The sequence below is a fragment of the Pseudoliparis swirei genome, chromosome 21, assembly GCF_029220125.1.
Source record: "Pseudoliparis swirei isolate HS2019 ecotype Mariana Trench chromosome 21, NWPU_hadal_v1, whole genome shotgun sequence".
Taxonomy (NCBI): Eukaryota; Metazoa; Chordata; class Actinopteri; order Perciformes; family Liparidae; genus Pseudoliparis; species Pseudoliparis swirei.
Window position 1 is genome coordinate 5,084,553 of NC_079408.1, and position 16,160 is coordinate 5,100,712.

At 42.4% G+C, this 16,160-nt stretch overlaps 1 protein-coding gene across 1 annotated transcript; it reads right to left on the minus strand.

Moving 5' to 3' along the window:
* Positions 1-327: 327 nt before the first annotated feature.
* LOC130212132 (Fc receptor-like protein 5) lies at positions 328-14,557 on the minus strand. The gene is made up of 25 exons (XM_056443273.1): positions 14,310-14,557; positions 14,153-14,188; positions 13,428-13,697; positions 12,720-12,971; positions 12,339-12,605; positions 11,350-11,649; positions 7,249-7,515; positions 6,880-7,140; positions 6,343-6,450; positions 6,218-6,233; positions 6,031-6,119; positions 5,836-5,886; positions 5,686-5,745; positions 4,167-4,170; positions 3,935-3,984; positions 3,797-3,832; positions 3,421-3,681; positions 2,386-2,685; positions 1,767-2,039; positions 1,395-1,655; positions 1,106-1,219; positions 981-996; positions 794-882; positions 599-649; positions 328-508 (listed from the first exon to the last, which is right to left on the minus strand). The coding sequence occupies exons 1-25, from the start codon at positions 14,344-14,346 to the stop codon at positions 360-362; spliced, it is 3,618 nt and encodes a 1,205-aa protein (XP_056299248.1). The 5' UTR covers positions 14,347-14,557; the 3' UTR covers positions 328-359.
* Between the last annotated feature and the right edge of the window lie 1,603 nt (positions 14,558-16,160).

Sequence of the window (16,160 nt, forward strand, 5' to 3'; positions counted from 1 at the left end):
TATGGACATGGTGACGGTGATGACACACTTTCTGTTTTTCTATTTTCCCCCCCAAAAGATATAAACATATTCAGGTTTGCTCCTCATACGTTTCACATATTATTATTGAGCTTCAGCTTCAGCGGTGAATACAGGACTCTCTATGCAGAGACTGTAAGATTGCAAAAATATCATATTTACATCGCTGTGATCTATTCCTTATTCCTTATTCCTAATTAGATTGAAACATGAGCAGGTCAAATACTTTACAAGTGAACAATAATTACACAAAAACACTCGGATGTGGTTTTTCATGTCGTCATCCATTACATTCTATCGACCTGGAAGAAAAACAAATATATACAAGCTATTATTGACAGTTATTTACTCTCATTGTTGTATTTGACCATTGGTGAATCTCCTGGTGGTATTAATAATAAAATAAACCCAAAGTCTGTTGTACTTGGACCTGCAGCTGGTCCCATCGTCACATTGGAGTAAACGCTCTTCTCTGGTTCATTATTCCTTCCTGTTAGAAGGATCACATGAATGCAGGAGAAGGGTTTAATATGTTTGTATTTCTCCCAGCTCTGTGAGGAACACGCAGTGTTTACTGTACCATGCTCAGGTTGTTCAGAGGCTTGGATTGTTTCATACAGACAAGAATCACCTGCAGAGACGTGGACGTCAAGACACGGTCATATCAGTCATTTTAACCACATTATGATGTAATATTATTAAACATAACCAGATGTAGAAATGTCAGGTTTAAAGTGAATTCTACATTATTAAATGAATCAGGATGAAAGCTGACCACGGAGAAGAGAGGCATATTGTCCTTCTTGATTTGCAACCTGGTTGGTCACGTGGTCTGTAGCTGCGCTCTGATTGGTGCTCTCAGACCTGGTGACCCCAGAACATGAAGTGAATACAGTGTTAATGAGGAGCGTGTAAAGTACTGCTGTGATGCTCATGAAGAGAGAAGAGAGCTTTGCACCAACCTCACGAGGCGAGAATCTGGAAGAAAAAGTGTTTTGCTGTTACGGTTATATCATGAGAATGGTTCTATTGTTATAATATGTTATTATATCTGTGTCAATATAATATCAGGAGGAAGATATCTCACCTTTTGACCTTCTGTAGCAGAAATACAGAAACAGCAGCAGGAGAATAATCAGAGAAACTCCAGAAACCAGACCAACAATCATCAGCACGGGGAACGGAGAGCTGGGGGCTGCAGCTTCAGACACACACACACACACACACACACACACACACACACACACACACACACACATCATCATCAATAGATACACCAGTATCAGAACACATACACACACATACACACACACACACACACACCTCATCACTAGATACACCAGTATGTCTGACATTAAGTTTTTAATCATACTCACATTTGACTGACATCCAGCTCTGAGGTGACGAGCTTCTCAAACCTCGAGTTGAATCTCTTGCTTCACATTTGTAGAAACCTTCATCTGACTTCGTAGCTTCAGAGATGAACAGCTCCCCGCTGCTATGATCTGGGATGAGTTTGCCGTTTTTATAGAAATCCACGTGATGAAGAAGCTCTTCTGTCTTCAACCTGCAGCCCAGAGTGACCGACTGTCCCTCAGTCACCGGGTGGACAGAGCTCACCAGGATGACATCACCGCCTGGGGGAAGATTTGAAAAAAATAGCGATTATTCACTCTAGTCACGTATAAATGTCAACACTTTATAATAAAATGTTAAAATACTTCAGAAACCATAATATAAACACTCACTCTGTATCGTGATGTTGGCTGCGTTGCTGAACTGCCCCGTTTCAGACTCACACCAGTACACTCCAGTCATCCCATTAGCGCTGATGCTGCATGTGGGTCCAGTCATGGTTCCCCAGAAAGAACAGTATAAGTAGATGGTATCCTGGTTATATTTAATAAACCTGCTCACTCTCCACTCAGTAGAGTTTCCCTCACAGCTCAGTGACAGTGGCTCATCACTGAAGAACTGCATTCTGGGAGGACTCACTGTGAGAGACGGTGCTGGATGGAAATCTGAAAAACACACGAGGAGACAAACAAAGCACAGAAAAATACAGATTTAAAAACACAACAATGAATATAAACCTATTAATGTATCATGTAATTAAACATGTAACGTCGTGGCTTTACAAGATTAGATTATTTACTCTCAAAGTGAAAAGTTTAGAATGAATGTGAACGACCCATTAAGTGTGAAGATGGAAAAGGAGGGTCAAGAGATTCATTCATGTTTCATTTCGTCCAATGCAGCAGAAGAATCATCAACACATTATTCTAGAAGTTGAGGAGAGAGAGACATGTGACCACCGTGATGACGTCACGTGTCTTCCTCTGCGAGAGCAGCAGCGTCTGAACGAACCTGCAGACCAGACGAACTGAGGCTCACTGTACGAGGAGCGGAACACCGGGTCTCCTCGCGCGGCTCGGCACGCGTATCCCGCTGTGCGCGCGTGCCCGTGAGCGGTGTAGGAGTCCCGCTCGGTCCCGTTGGTGCTGCCCGGTAGCAGCTTCAGTCTGTAGGAGGCTGGCAGTAAGGGAACAACCCGGAACCAGAAGAACCTCCATCCTGCAGACGGAGGGTCAACGCTGCAGGTCAGAGTCACCGAGCCTCCGGGACTCGGCCACGATGGAGCCGCCGTGAGGACCGGCTTGGGTTTACCTGTGAGGAAGAGGGGATGAGTCGAGAGGGGATCACATGTCGCCTCCATCATGTGTTCTGTCTCCAGATGTGTAACACAGGTGTGGAGGTGCACATGTAGTCACTGTGTGTTTTATTAAGGATTGTAAACTGAAGGAAATCAACAGGACTCGTGTTTATATTTCACTTATTAATTAGTTAATTGAACCCAACAGGATTCTCCTTCAAACGAGGAGGAAGCAGGAATTTCAGGTATTCATATTTTTAATATAAATATCATGTAACATTAATTTGGAGACAGAAGAAGACGTCAAAGTCTCTCTCCCTGTAATAAATAACTGGTTCACTGAGTAATGAGCACGTTCCCCCTGAAGGAGGCGCCACACTCACCTGCCCTGTGAGAGACGTTCATGTCACTCGTCACTGACTCATTTATAGGATGTGTTTTCATATTTTCATTTCTCAAAAGGGAGACAATCCTGGCTGGTTTGTCTTTTTATTATTATTATTATTATTATTATGCAAATATCTCATCTGAACCTTGTCAATCTATCTTTATCATATATTTCTGGTCAGGATTAAACAGTTAAACAGCATCAGTGGTCAAACTTTAAGGTTTATGAATCTTACATTAATATTCACACATTATCATTACAGTTTATTATATTAGCACTTTATCACAGACAGGTTTATTATATCAACACGACTCATAAATAAACAAATGTTTTTAATGATGTTAAAACTCTGTTCACTCACCTGAAACAGTTATAGAGACGTTATTACTTTCTAAAACAGCTTGTTGACGCTTGTGACTTGCAACACACTGATATTCACCACTGAGGGCTGGAGTTACAGATCGTGTCATCGTCTTTTGTTGGATGTTGTTGTTCAAAGAATAACCATCCCTCCTGAATAAGTAATACCAGTCCGTCTCTTCTGCTCTCACGCCACATGTGAAGGTCACAGACTCTCCAGTGAAGAAAGCTGACCTGTCTGGGTCCACGGACAGCCAGATATCTAGAAACAAACACAGAGAGTGAAATGTGTTTTCTTTTTTACATTCATCATAAATTCACTCTACAATTGTCTTGAGTGGATGTGTAAAAAGAAAGAAAGGAAGTTGTATAGAAACCTTGAGCGTGTCCACAGTAGAGGAGAATATTCACCACTAAAATAAAATTAGAAACGTCATCATCAAATTTAAACTATTAACACCAGGCATGTCAAATGTTTTCTCTATAAAACTAAAACTAAATTAAAAAGTACTCACAGAAAAGCCCCGGCACACAGACGACAGTGAGTCCCATCCTCATGTCCACACTGAGTCCCCATTAGCTGCTTCTGAGATTGGGTTCGACTCTTTGCGGAAAGCAAAGGGAGGAATCAGGAAACGCAGAGAAAAAGAAGACGCGTTTTATAAATAAATTGGATGTGAAGTTTAAACTTCTGCTTCTGAGTTTGCAGCGTGTGCTTCCTTCCCTTTTACACAAAGCTCAAACGACCAGACTGCTTTGAACGCGGCGTATCATAACGCTCATGAGGCGGAAGACCATTAAATAGTCTGATAATGGAGAGATATTCAACCTCCTTCCTACGTATATGACCATCAGCAGAGAGTGCAAAGAAAGCTGCATAAAGTCAAAGATGTTCACAAAATGTGTCGGCCTATCACGTCACAGAATTTCTACATGACTTCACTTTATGGTGAAATTTAGTTCTCAAGGTGTCAAGACTTCCTCCACAGGAAGTGGCTAACAGACAGAGGCGTTAACGGAGGTGGACCCGAAGACAGCCAGCGCTATAGACCCCGTTGATGGTGTTAGCTGTGACTTTATGGGGTGTTTCGTCATAGTTGATGGTGTTAGCTGTGACTTTATGGGGTGTTTCGTCATAGTTTTAGTAATGAATAACTGATATGTTCTAGAAAATACATGAAAGAAAATTGTTTTATTTTGGTAAAGATGAATTGTAAAAATTCTACTATCTTGTAGAAAAAATCAACAAATCAAACCCCCAAAAAACTAAATAAATGCAAACTAAACTAGACATTTAGTTTTATATATATATATATATAGTTTAAAAAAATCTTTGTTCTTTTTCTCTATTTTATAATTTAGTTGATATTAATTCAGGATAGGAATATATAAGCATATTTTGCTTCTACCTATGCCTTTTCAGTCTTTCTGTTTTGTATATTATTGTGACGGTTCTCTGGCCGTCACCCGTGGGTTTCCCCCATAAACACCAAGGATTACCAGACACCAAGGTTCTGTTCGCTAACATTTCTTTATTTACCACAGCAGACCGCAAGCCTGCGCCTCTGCTCACTCTCTTCTCTCCCCTCCACTCTCAACTGAGAGCTTTTATGAGGGCGGCGTCGGCTGCTGACTGATTGCCAATCAGCCAGAGCAGCTGGCTGACTACCAACCAGCCAGCAGCCGAGGCCAAATTGGAGACAGCTCCCACAATTATGTCAAATAATATTGTATTGTATTTGATTGACTGAATAAAAATACACAACAACAACAACAATGTATGACAGAAGTGTCAACCTGTATTCTAGTGATGAATACACCTCACATATGGACATGGTGACGGTGATGACACACTTTCTGTTTTTCTATTTTTTCCCCCAAAAGATATAATCATATTCATGTTTGCTCCTCATACGTTTCACATATTATTATCGAGCTTCAGCTTCAGCGGTGAATACAGGACTCTCTCTGCAGAGACTGTAAGAATGCAATAATATCATATTTACATCGCTGTGATCTATTCCTTATTCCTTATTCCTAATTAGATTGAAACATGAGCAGGTCAAATACTTTACAAGTGAACAATAATTACTCAAAAACACTCGGATGTGGTTTTTCATGTCGTCATCCATTACATTCTATCGACCTGGAAGAAAAACAAATATATACAAGCTATTATTTACAGTTATTTACTCTCATTGTTGTATTTGACCATTGGTGAATCTCCTGGTGGTATTAATAATAAAATAAACCCAAAGTCTTGGACCTGCAGCTGGTCCCATCGTCACATTGGAGTAAACGCTCTTCTCTGGTTCATTATTCCTTCCTGTTAGAAGGATCACATGAATGCAGGAGAAGTGTTTAATATGTTTGTATTTCTCCCAGCTCTGTGAGGAACACGCAGTGTTTACTGTACCATGCTCAGGTTGTTCAGAGGCTTGGATTGTTTCATACAGACAAGAATCACCTGCAGAGACGTGGACGTCAAGACACGGTCATATCAGTCATTTTAACCACATTATGATGTAATATTATTAAACATAACCAGACGTAGAAATGTCAGGTTTAAAGTGAATTCTACATTATTAAATGAATCAGGATGAAAGCTGACCACGGAGAAGAGAGGCATATTGTCCTTCTTGAGTTGCAACCTGGTTGGTCATGTGGTCTGTAGCTGCGCTCTGATTGGTGCTCTCAGACCTGGTGACCCCAGAACATGAAGTGAATACAGTGTTAATGAGGAGCGTGTAAAGTACTGCTGTGATGCTCATGAAGAGAGAAGAGAGCGTTGCACCAACCTCACGAGGCGAGAATCTGGAAGAAAAAGTGTTTTGCTGTTACGGTTATATCATGAAAATGGTTCTATTGTTAGAATATGTTATTATATCTGTGTCAATATAATATCAGGAGGAAGATATCTCACCTTTTGACCTTCTGTAGCAGAAATACAGAAACAGCAGCAGGAGAATAATCAGAGAAACTCCAGAAACCAGACCAACAATCATCAGCACGGGGAACGGAGAGCTGGGGGCTGCAGACACACACACACACACACACACACACACACACACACATACACACACACACACACACACACACACACACACACACATACACACACACACACACACACACACACACACACACACACATACACACACATACACACATATATATATACACACACACACACACACACACACACACACACACACACACACACACACACACACACACACACACACACACACACACACACACACACACACACACACACACACACACACACACACACACACACACACACACACACACACACACACACACACACACACACACACACACACACACACACACACACATCATCATCAATAGATACACCAGTATCAGAACACACACACACACACCTCATCACTAGATACACCAGTATGTCTGACATTAAGTTTTTAATCATACTCACATTTGACTGACATCCAGCTCTGAGGTGACGAGCTCCTCAAACCTCGAGTTGAATCTCTTGCTTCACATTTATAGAAACCTTCATCTGACTTCGTAGCTTCAGAGATGAACAGCTCCCCGCTGCTATGATCTGGGATGAGTTTGCCGTTTTTATAGAAATCCACGTGATGAAGAAGCTCTTCTGTCTTCAACCTGCAGCCCAGAGTGACCGACTGTCCCTCAGTCACCGGGTGGACAGAGCCCACCAGGATGACATCACCACCTGGGGGAAGATTAAAAGAAATTGATTATTCATTCTAGTCACGTATAAATGTCAACACTTTATAATAAAATGTTAAAATACTTCAGAAACCACAATATAAACACTCACTCTGTATCGTGATGTTGGCTGCGTTGCTGAACTGCCCCGTTTCAGACTCACACCAGTACACTCCAGTCATCCCATTAGCGCTGATGCTGCATGTGGGTCCAGTCATGGTTCCCCAGACAGAACAATCTGTGGTCAGCTGGTCATGTTTAATAAACCTGTTCACTCTCCACTCAGTAGAGTTTCCCTCACAGCTCAGTGACAGTGACTCTTTGCTGAAGAACTGCATTCTGGGAGGACTCACTGTGAGAGACGCTGCTGGATGGAAATCTGAAAAACACACGAGGAGACAAACAAAGCACAGAAAAATACAGATTTAAAAACACAACAATGAATACAAACCTATTAATGTATCATGTAATTAAACATGTAACGTCGTGGCCTTACAAGATTAGATTATTTACTCTCAAAGTGAAAAGTTTAGAATGAATGTGAACGACAAGAGTGTTGTGCACCGACAGATATGCTAGAGAGGTTCAGGTCATTTATGTTCGCTTTCTCTCATTCCAGGCTTCCTGATTGTTTTCACCTGTCATCACACCTGTCTCCTATGCTCATCAGTGTCAGCCCCGCCCCTGATTGGTCCCACCTGTGTCTTGTTACCATGTGCTTAAATTCCCCTGTCTCCCAGTGTTCCTTGTCAGTCTGTCTGGTCTTTTGCCATGATCAGGTCGGGTTATGTTATGCTCTTGAAAAGTTTTGATCCTCACTACGTGAGCGCTTTCATTTGTTCACTGCAGAACCGAAAAATAAAGTACTTACAAATACTTTATCTCTGTCTCCGGTCGCAATTGGGTCCTACTTTAAGTGTCTGAGTTCGTAACAGAACGAACTGACCACATTATGGACCCAGCCGACCCAAGAACGCTCACGCCGCTCTGTCGGTACAGGGCGTGACGATTTTTCATCACGAGGAAAAACTGGACAGTCAGCCGGGAAATACAAGAGCTGAGAGGACACCAGGCCGGGGTTCAGGAAGAATTATCTACACAGATGCAACAACTGGTTGCCCAAATGAATAATTTTTTCACTCATCAACAGACTGCTCCTCCGGTGACGTCATCCACAGCTGAGAATTTGCCTGTCAATACTCCAGCTGACGACCCAGGTCAGGCTGTTTCCTCCCCGTTACGGCTGGCTCTTCCGGAGAGATTTTCCGGAGACTCTTCGAATTGCAGAGCCTTTCTGGTACAGTGTGATCTGCATATTCAACACTCAGAATGGTCACTATGAGTACTTGGTAATGCCTTTTGGACTGTGCAATGCACCGGCTGTTTTTCAAGCTTTTGTGAATGAGGTTTTGCGGGAATTCTTGAATATTTCAGTGTTTGTGTATCTGGATGACATACTGATTTTCTCCCCAGACGCTAAATCTCATGTTAACCATGTCCGCCAAGTTTTGCAGAAACTACTGGATAATCAGCTATATGTCAAGGCAGAGAAGTGCGAGTTCCACACAGAAGAGGTGTCTTTCTTAGGATACATAGTCTCACCTAATCATATCCAAATGGATCCTGCGAAAGTCAGTGCAGTATCCCAGTGGCCCACACCAGACTCCAGGAAAAAGGTTCAGCAGTTCCTAGGATTTGCTAACTTCTATAGGAAGTTTATTAGGAATTTCAGTTCTGTTGCTGCTCCTCTGCATGTTCTGACTTCTCCTAAGGTTCCTTCAAGTGGACCCCCAGGCGGATCTTGCTTTCAAACTTCTCAGAGATAGATTCACATCAGCTCCCATACTCACCATTCCAGATCCCCAGCGCCAGTTTATGGTCGAGGTGGATGCTTCCAATGAGGGAATTGGAGGAGTACTGTCTCAACGTTCTGCAGAAGACAACAAGATGCATCCATGTGCTTACCTGTCGCGGAAGTTGACAACGGCAGAGCGGAATTATGACGTGGGAAACAAGGAATTGTTAGCTGTAAAAGCTGCCTCGAGGAATGGAGACACTGGCTGGAGGGGGCAGAGCACCCGTTCTTAGTCTGGACAGAACACAAGAATCTAGAATATATAAGAAAGGCTAAGCGCCTCAACTCCCGTCAGGCCAGGTGGACACTTTTCTTTAGTAGATTCAACTTCACACTCTTTTCGTCCCGGTCTCAGAATCAAAACCCGATGCTTTGTCTCGCCTTTACGATCCCGAACCACTTCCCGTCGACCCCAAGACCATCCTTCCACTTACCCGGCTGATTCGAGCCTTTTCCTGGCAAGTGGAGTCAGACGTTAAAGAGGCAAATGTCATGAATCCAGCGCCTAGCGAGTGTCCCAACAATCTGCTGTTTGTTCCTGAGGCTCTTCACCCAAGGTCATCCACTGGGCTCACTCATCTGTGCTTTCGTGCCATCCGGGAGTAGCAAGAACAATGTTCAGGATTCAACAACGTTTCTGGTGGCCATCCATGAAGAAAAATGTGGCCGAGTATGTAGCGGCTTGTCCGGTGTGTGCGTGTAATAAGACCTCATCTCAAGTTAAGATGGGCTTGCTCCAGCCGCTGCCGATTCCCCATCGCCCTTGGTCACACATTTCGATGGATTTTGTGACAGGATTTCCTCATCCAGAGGCAAGACTACGGTTCTAACAGTGGTTGATCGATTTTCAAAAATGGCTCACTTCATCCCATTGACCAAGCTTCCTCTGCCAAAGTCACCGCAGAGGTCATGATGAATCACGATTCAGGATCCATGGATTCCCTAATGACATTGTTTCCGACAGGGGTCCACAATTCATTTCCGCCTTCTGGAAAGAGTTTTGTCGACTCATAGGTGCCACCGTCAGCCTGTCATCAGGATATCACCCTCAGTCAAATGGACAGTCGGAGCGCCTGAACCAAGAACTAGAGACTACGCCACGCTGTCTCGCCTCCCGAACCAGACCACCTGGAGTGACCACCTCACATGGGTCGAGGTTGCCCACAATACCCTTCCTACGGCGGCCACAGGTCTCTCTCCATTCCATTGTGTCAATGGTTTCCAGCCCCCACTTTTCCCTAACAACGAGGAAGAGGTGATGGTTCCATCGGCACATGCCATGATCAGACGTTGTCGCAGAGTTTGGGCTGGTGCTCGCCAGTCTCTTCTCCGGTTCAGCTCGGATGAAGGCTGTTGCGGACGCTCATCGCAGGGTCGCCCTCCTACAGTCCAGGCCAAAGGTTTGGCTCTCTACCAAAGACTTACCACCCATGTCGCCTCAAAGAAACTGGCTCCGAGATTTGTGGGTCCGCTTTCAGTGTCCAGAGTCATCAACCCGGCCGGTACGCTTGCAACTCCCCAGGACCTTGAGAGTGCACCCAACGTTTCACGTTAGTAAAATCAAGCCGGTGTGTGAGAGCACACTTGTTCCCGCCTCCAAGCCCCCTCCACCGCCCCAGTTCTTTGAAGGGGGTGACGTTTACAAGGTCCGTAAGCTACTGGAGGTCCGTAATAGGGGGAGGGGCAAGCAATTCCTGGTAGACTGGAAGGGTTACGGTCCTGAGGCTAGAAGCTGGATAGCTGCTTCATTTATCGTAGACAAGACTCTTATCCACGACTTTTACAATCAGCCTGGGCCATCAGGAGTTGGCCCTAGAGGGGGGGGTACTGTTGTGCACCGACAGATATGCTAGAGAGGTTCATGACATTTATGTTCGCTTTCTCTCATTCCAGGCTTCCTGATTGTGTTCACCTGTCATCACACCTGTCTCCTATGCTCATCAGTGTCAGCCCCGCCCCTGATTGGTCCCACCTGTGTCTTGTTACCATGTGCTTAAATTCCCCTGTCTCCCAGTGTTCCTTGTCAGTTCGTCTGGTCTTTTGCCATGATCAGGTCGGGTTATGTTGTGCTCATGAAAGTTTTGATCCTCACTACGTGAGCGCTTTCATTTTGTTCACTGCAGAACCGAAAAATAAAGTACTTACAAATACTTTATCTCTGTCTCCCGGGTCGTGCAATTGGGTCCTACTTCCTAAGTGTCTGAGATCGTAACAAAGAGATTCATTCATGTTTCATTTAGTCCAATGCAGCAGAAGAATCAACACATTATTCTAGAAGTTGAGGAGAGAGTGAGACATGTGACCACCGTGATGACGTCACGTGTCTTCCTCTGCGAGAGCAGCAGCGTCTGAACGAACCTGCAGACCAGACGAACTGAGGCTCACTGTACGAGGAGAGGAACACCGGGTCTCCTCGCGCGGCTCGGCACGCGTATCCCGCTGTGCGCGCGTGCCCGTGAGCGGTGTAGGAGTTCCGCTCGGTACCGTTGGTGCTGCCCGGTAGCAGCTCCCGGCTGTAGGAGGCTGGCAGTGAGGGAACAACCCGGTACCAGAAGAACCTCCATCCTGCAGACGGAGGGTCAACGCTGCAGGTCAGAGTCACCGAGCCTCCGGGACTCGGCCACGATGGAGCCGCCGTGAGGACCGGCTTGGGTTCACCTGTGAGGAAGAGGGGATGAGCCGAGAGGGGATCACATGTCGCCTACATCATGTGTTCTGTCTCCAGATGTGTAACACAGGTGTGGAGGTGCACATGTAGTCACTGTGTGTTTTATTAAGGATAGTAAACTGAAGGAAATCAACAGGACTCATGTTTATACTTCACTTATTAATTAGTTAATTGAACCCAACAGGATTCTCCTTCAAACGAGGAGGAAGCAGGAGTTTCAGGTATTCATGTTTTTAATATAAATATCATGTAACATTAATTTGGAGACAGAAGAAGACGTCAAAGTCTCTCTCCCTGTAATAAATAACTGGTTCACTGAGTAATGAGCACGTTCCCCCTGAAGGAGGCGCCACACTCACCTGCCCTGTGAGAGACGTTCATGTCACTCGTCACTGACTCATTTATAGGATGTGTTTTCATATTTTCATTTCTCAAAAGGGAGACAATACTGGCTGGTTTGTCTTTTTATTTTTATTATTATTATTATTATTATTTTTATATTTTTATTTTTTATTATTATTCTGCAAATATCTGATCTGAACCATGTCAATCTATCTTTATCATATATTTATGGTCCTTTACATAAAGATCAGGATACTGTCTTTAAATATATTAACCAACCTAACATATAATAACACATATTCATGTTTAAACTCAGCAATATAAAACAATAACTCACCGGGAGAAACCTTTAGTGTGAAAGCATCGCTCCATTTTGAGGAAGACATTTCATATCTCAGCCAGCCCCGACACCAGAAGTCTCCGCCGTGTGACGGCGTGATCACGGCGCCTCTTTGTTTATGAGGGCCGTGAGAGCTGATTGTTTCCCATCGGTAATCCCACTCAGCGTCCCCTGCATCCCTCACGGCACACGTGAGAGTGATCGCCTCTCCGGAGTAAATCTCAGGCCAGCCGGGCTGCAGAGTCACAACAGCTGTGTGTGTGGCTGCTCAAGAAAAGTTAGAAAAACAATGTGTGAATCGTCTTCATCCTTATTCACAAATACTCAATGTGTTGTTTAGTTATTTAGTGTTTTATATCAACTAGGTTGGTCCTTTACCAACTGTATTGCTGTATTCTGTGTAGTAGACTGGGTCTCCACTTCCTCCTCTGCACCAATAGAATTCTCCTCCTCCTCCTCCTTTGGGGAGGAGAACATCTTCTCGTGTGATCAGGGGTTCAGAGGTTTTCTTGCCTCTGTACCAGAAGTATTTCCATCCAGATGAAGATGGTGAAGATGAGCTCACAGAGCAGGTCAGGGTCATACTGACCCCTGCTGGAGTGTTTTTGCTCAGTCGGGCCTTCGGTCGCTCTGTGTTCACGGAGAACAACAAAGCACAAGAGTGGTTGTTACTGTGCTTGTGAATTATGCTCGTCAATTCTAATTCAATAATATTATACATATATATATTAATATCACTCATCACTGACTCATTTATAGGATGTGTTTTCATATATTTATTTCTCAAAAGGGATAAAATACTGGCTGGTTTGTCTTATTATTATTATTATTATTATTATGCAAATTATCATGTAACATCTGAACCGTGTCAATCTATCTTTATCATATATTTATGGTCAGGATTAAACAGTTAAACAGCATCAGTGGTCACACTTTAAGGTTCATGAATCTTACATAATATTAACACCTGATAATTACAGTTTATTATATTAGCACTTTGTCAAACAGGTTTATTGTATCAACAAATATCAATAAATAAGTACTTTTAGTGAACTTGGTCACGATGGTAAAACTGTGTTCACTCACCTGATACAGTGAGAGAGACTGTATTACTTTCTATTATAACAGCTGGTGAGCTCTTGTGAGCCGCAATACACTGATATCCACCGCTGTGGCGTGAAGTTAGAGATTGTGATTTAAGTCTCTTCTTGGGGCTGTTGGGGGGAGATCTCTTCCCCTCCAGGCTGATTGAGTAAAACCAGTCAGTGTCTTCTCCTCTCCTCATGTCACATATGAAGGTCACATACTCTCCAGTGAAGAAAGTGGACCTGTTTGGATCCACGGACAGCCAAATATCTAGAAACAAATGCAAATGTATATATATATATATATATAAATATGTATATTATATACATATAAATATATAAATATATATATATAAATATATTTATATAAATATATATAAATATATATATATATGCATCATAAATGAACAAGACAGGACAGTTTCATATAATGGGTTAAAAGAGTGACAATAAGTGGAGGATTATCTTGAGTGAATATTTAATAAGAAATATTTTTATATATATATTTATATATATATAAATATATATATAAATATATATGTATAAATATATATATATATAAATAAAAGAGTAACAATAAGTGGAGGATTATCTTGAGTGAATATTTAATAAGAAATATTTATATATATATTTATATATATAAATATATATATAAATAAAAGTGTATCAATAAGTGGAGGATTATCTTGAGTGAATATTTACTAAGAAAGACATTTGTATAAAAACCTTGAGCGTGTCCAGAGTAGAGGAGAATGTTCATCACTAAAATAAAGAAATAAAGTATCACACATCGCACATCATCAAACTGACAGAAACTGTTAACTTCAGGCATTGAAAAAAAAAATCTCTATAAAACTATAATCCAAATGGAGACGGTACTCACAGAAAAGGCCCAGCACACAGAGCACAGAGAGTCCCATCCTCTCGCCCAGCTCTCCTCTTCTTCTCTTGTAGCTTTTACACTTTGAGGAAAGTTTGAAACTGCAGCATTGGATTGTTTGTTTCCTCCACCTTCTTCTTCCTTTAAACTTCCTCCCCTTTTCCAGAAAGCTCACGCAACCCAACTGGTTGGACCACAGCACACTATTCTAAGAAATAAGAGCGGTGAATAAAGCGTCCCATGAACACAGCTACTTGAAACACTTAATGTTACATTTTTATCTCTGCATTTAATATATTATAGTCCCATTTGCAACCTCTAGTGCCTGTGTTGTGATGTGTGTTGTGTACATATCTTTGTGTACATGTCGTTGTGTGCGTGCGCTGAGCATCCTGCATGCGATATGAAGGACATGTGGTCACAACTTATTGGTGGGATCGTGTTGTCTGAAGGAAAACACACTTCCTCCGGTTTCCGGTTGATACCAGAGGAAATTGGAGAAAGCCTCACGACGCAGTTATTACATTTTACATAATTTGGATCCACTCTTCCCTTCACAATAAAAGCTTGTGATCCAGCTGTGGTGGATATGAAAGGTGTCTCAACCACAGAGTTGGTAACACTTTCTCTCCTCAACGTGAACTTCATGTTTCTCATTACATTTATCATATTTCAGTCTCTGAGCACCAACCAGACACTCAACCCCAATCATAAAACAACTCTATTTAAACTGTTATTCATCTTTAAAGTGTTTTTTTTAAACTGTTCCGTCTTCAGTTCAGTCCATTTTCCTTTAAGTGGTTTGGAATAGAGTCATTCCCACGGAGAGCAAATCCATTTGTGTTATGTCTGCAGACAGCAGAGGCGCTCCTGTAGAGGGCAGTGTGACCTTGACCTGCTCTGTGAGCCCATCAGCATCTGGTTGGTAGAGGAGAGACGTCCTGACACACAGAGACATCCTCTTCGTCCTCTTCGTCGTCTCAGCTGGACGAAGCGGTTGCTGAGTGTGTTGTTGAAATATCACATTCTGTGGAAGCATCTTGTGAGTCCTAACTTGTCAATGTTAACGTGTCAATGTTAACGAGTCAATGTTAACGAGTCAATGTTAACGAGTCAATGTTAACGTGTCAATGTTAACGTCTCAATGTCAACAGGTCAATGTCAATATGTCAATGTTAACGTGTCAATGTTAACGTCTCAATGTTAACGTGTCAATGTTAACACGTCAATGTCAACGTGTCAATGTTAACACGTCAATGTCAACGTGTCAATGTCAACACGTCAATGTCAACGTGTCAATGTTAACGTGTCAATGTCAACATGTCAATGTTAACGTCTCAATGTTAACGTCTCAATGTTAACGTCTCATTGTCAATGTCAACGTGTCAATGTTAACGTGTCAATGTTAACGTCTCAATGTTAACGTGTCAATGTTAACGCGTCAATGTTAACGTGTCAATGTCAACATGTCAATGTTAACATGTCAATGTTAACATTGACACGGACAACTTCAAAAATTTACATCCAACATTGAGTGAATGTTGTAAAAAAGAAAATGGCAGTCGACACATTTAATGGATTATCATGACTCAGAAAAAAGAAAATTACGAAATCTTTCCCACTTACAAACTCCCTAAATATATCCAGGTGTGTGTTCAATGCTTTGCTTGTGAATTTATCTGCTTAAATGAGTACAAGTAAAAAATTAAAAAAAACTTTTGCCTGAATCACTCACTTTAAAAAGAATAAAAGTAGTTGATATTGCCTATTTTGCATATATATATATTTTAAAGGTGACAGGCATGACATGAATGCGATTCAGTGTCAACACAAACATGTTCACTCACGTGTGTG

Excerpts from the sequence above, each read along its gene's own strand:
- LOC130212132 (XM_056443273.1), bottom strand. The coding sequence starts at position 14,346 with ATGGGACTCTCTGTGCTCTGTGTGCTGGGCCTTTTCT. Across the intron at positions 3,682-3,796 it reads CTACTGTGGACACGCTCAAG|ATATCTGGCTGTCCGTGGAC; the intron begins GTTTCTATACAA and ends GTTTGTTTCTAG. Across the intron at positions 509-598 it reads CTCTGAACAACCTGAGCATG|GAAGGAATAATGAACCAGAG; the intron begins GTACAGTAAACA and ends TCCTTCTAACAG.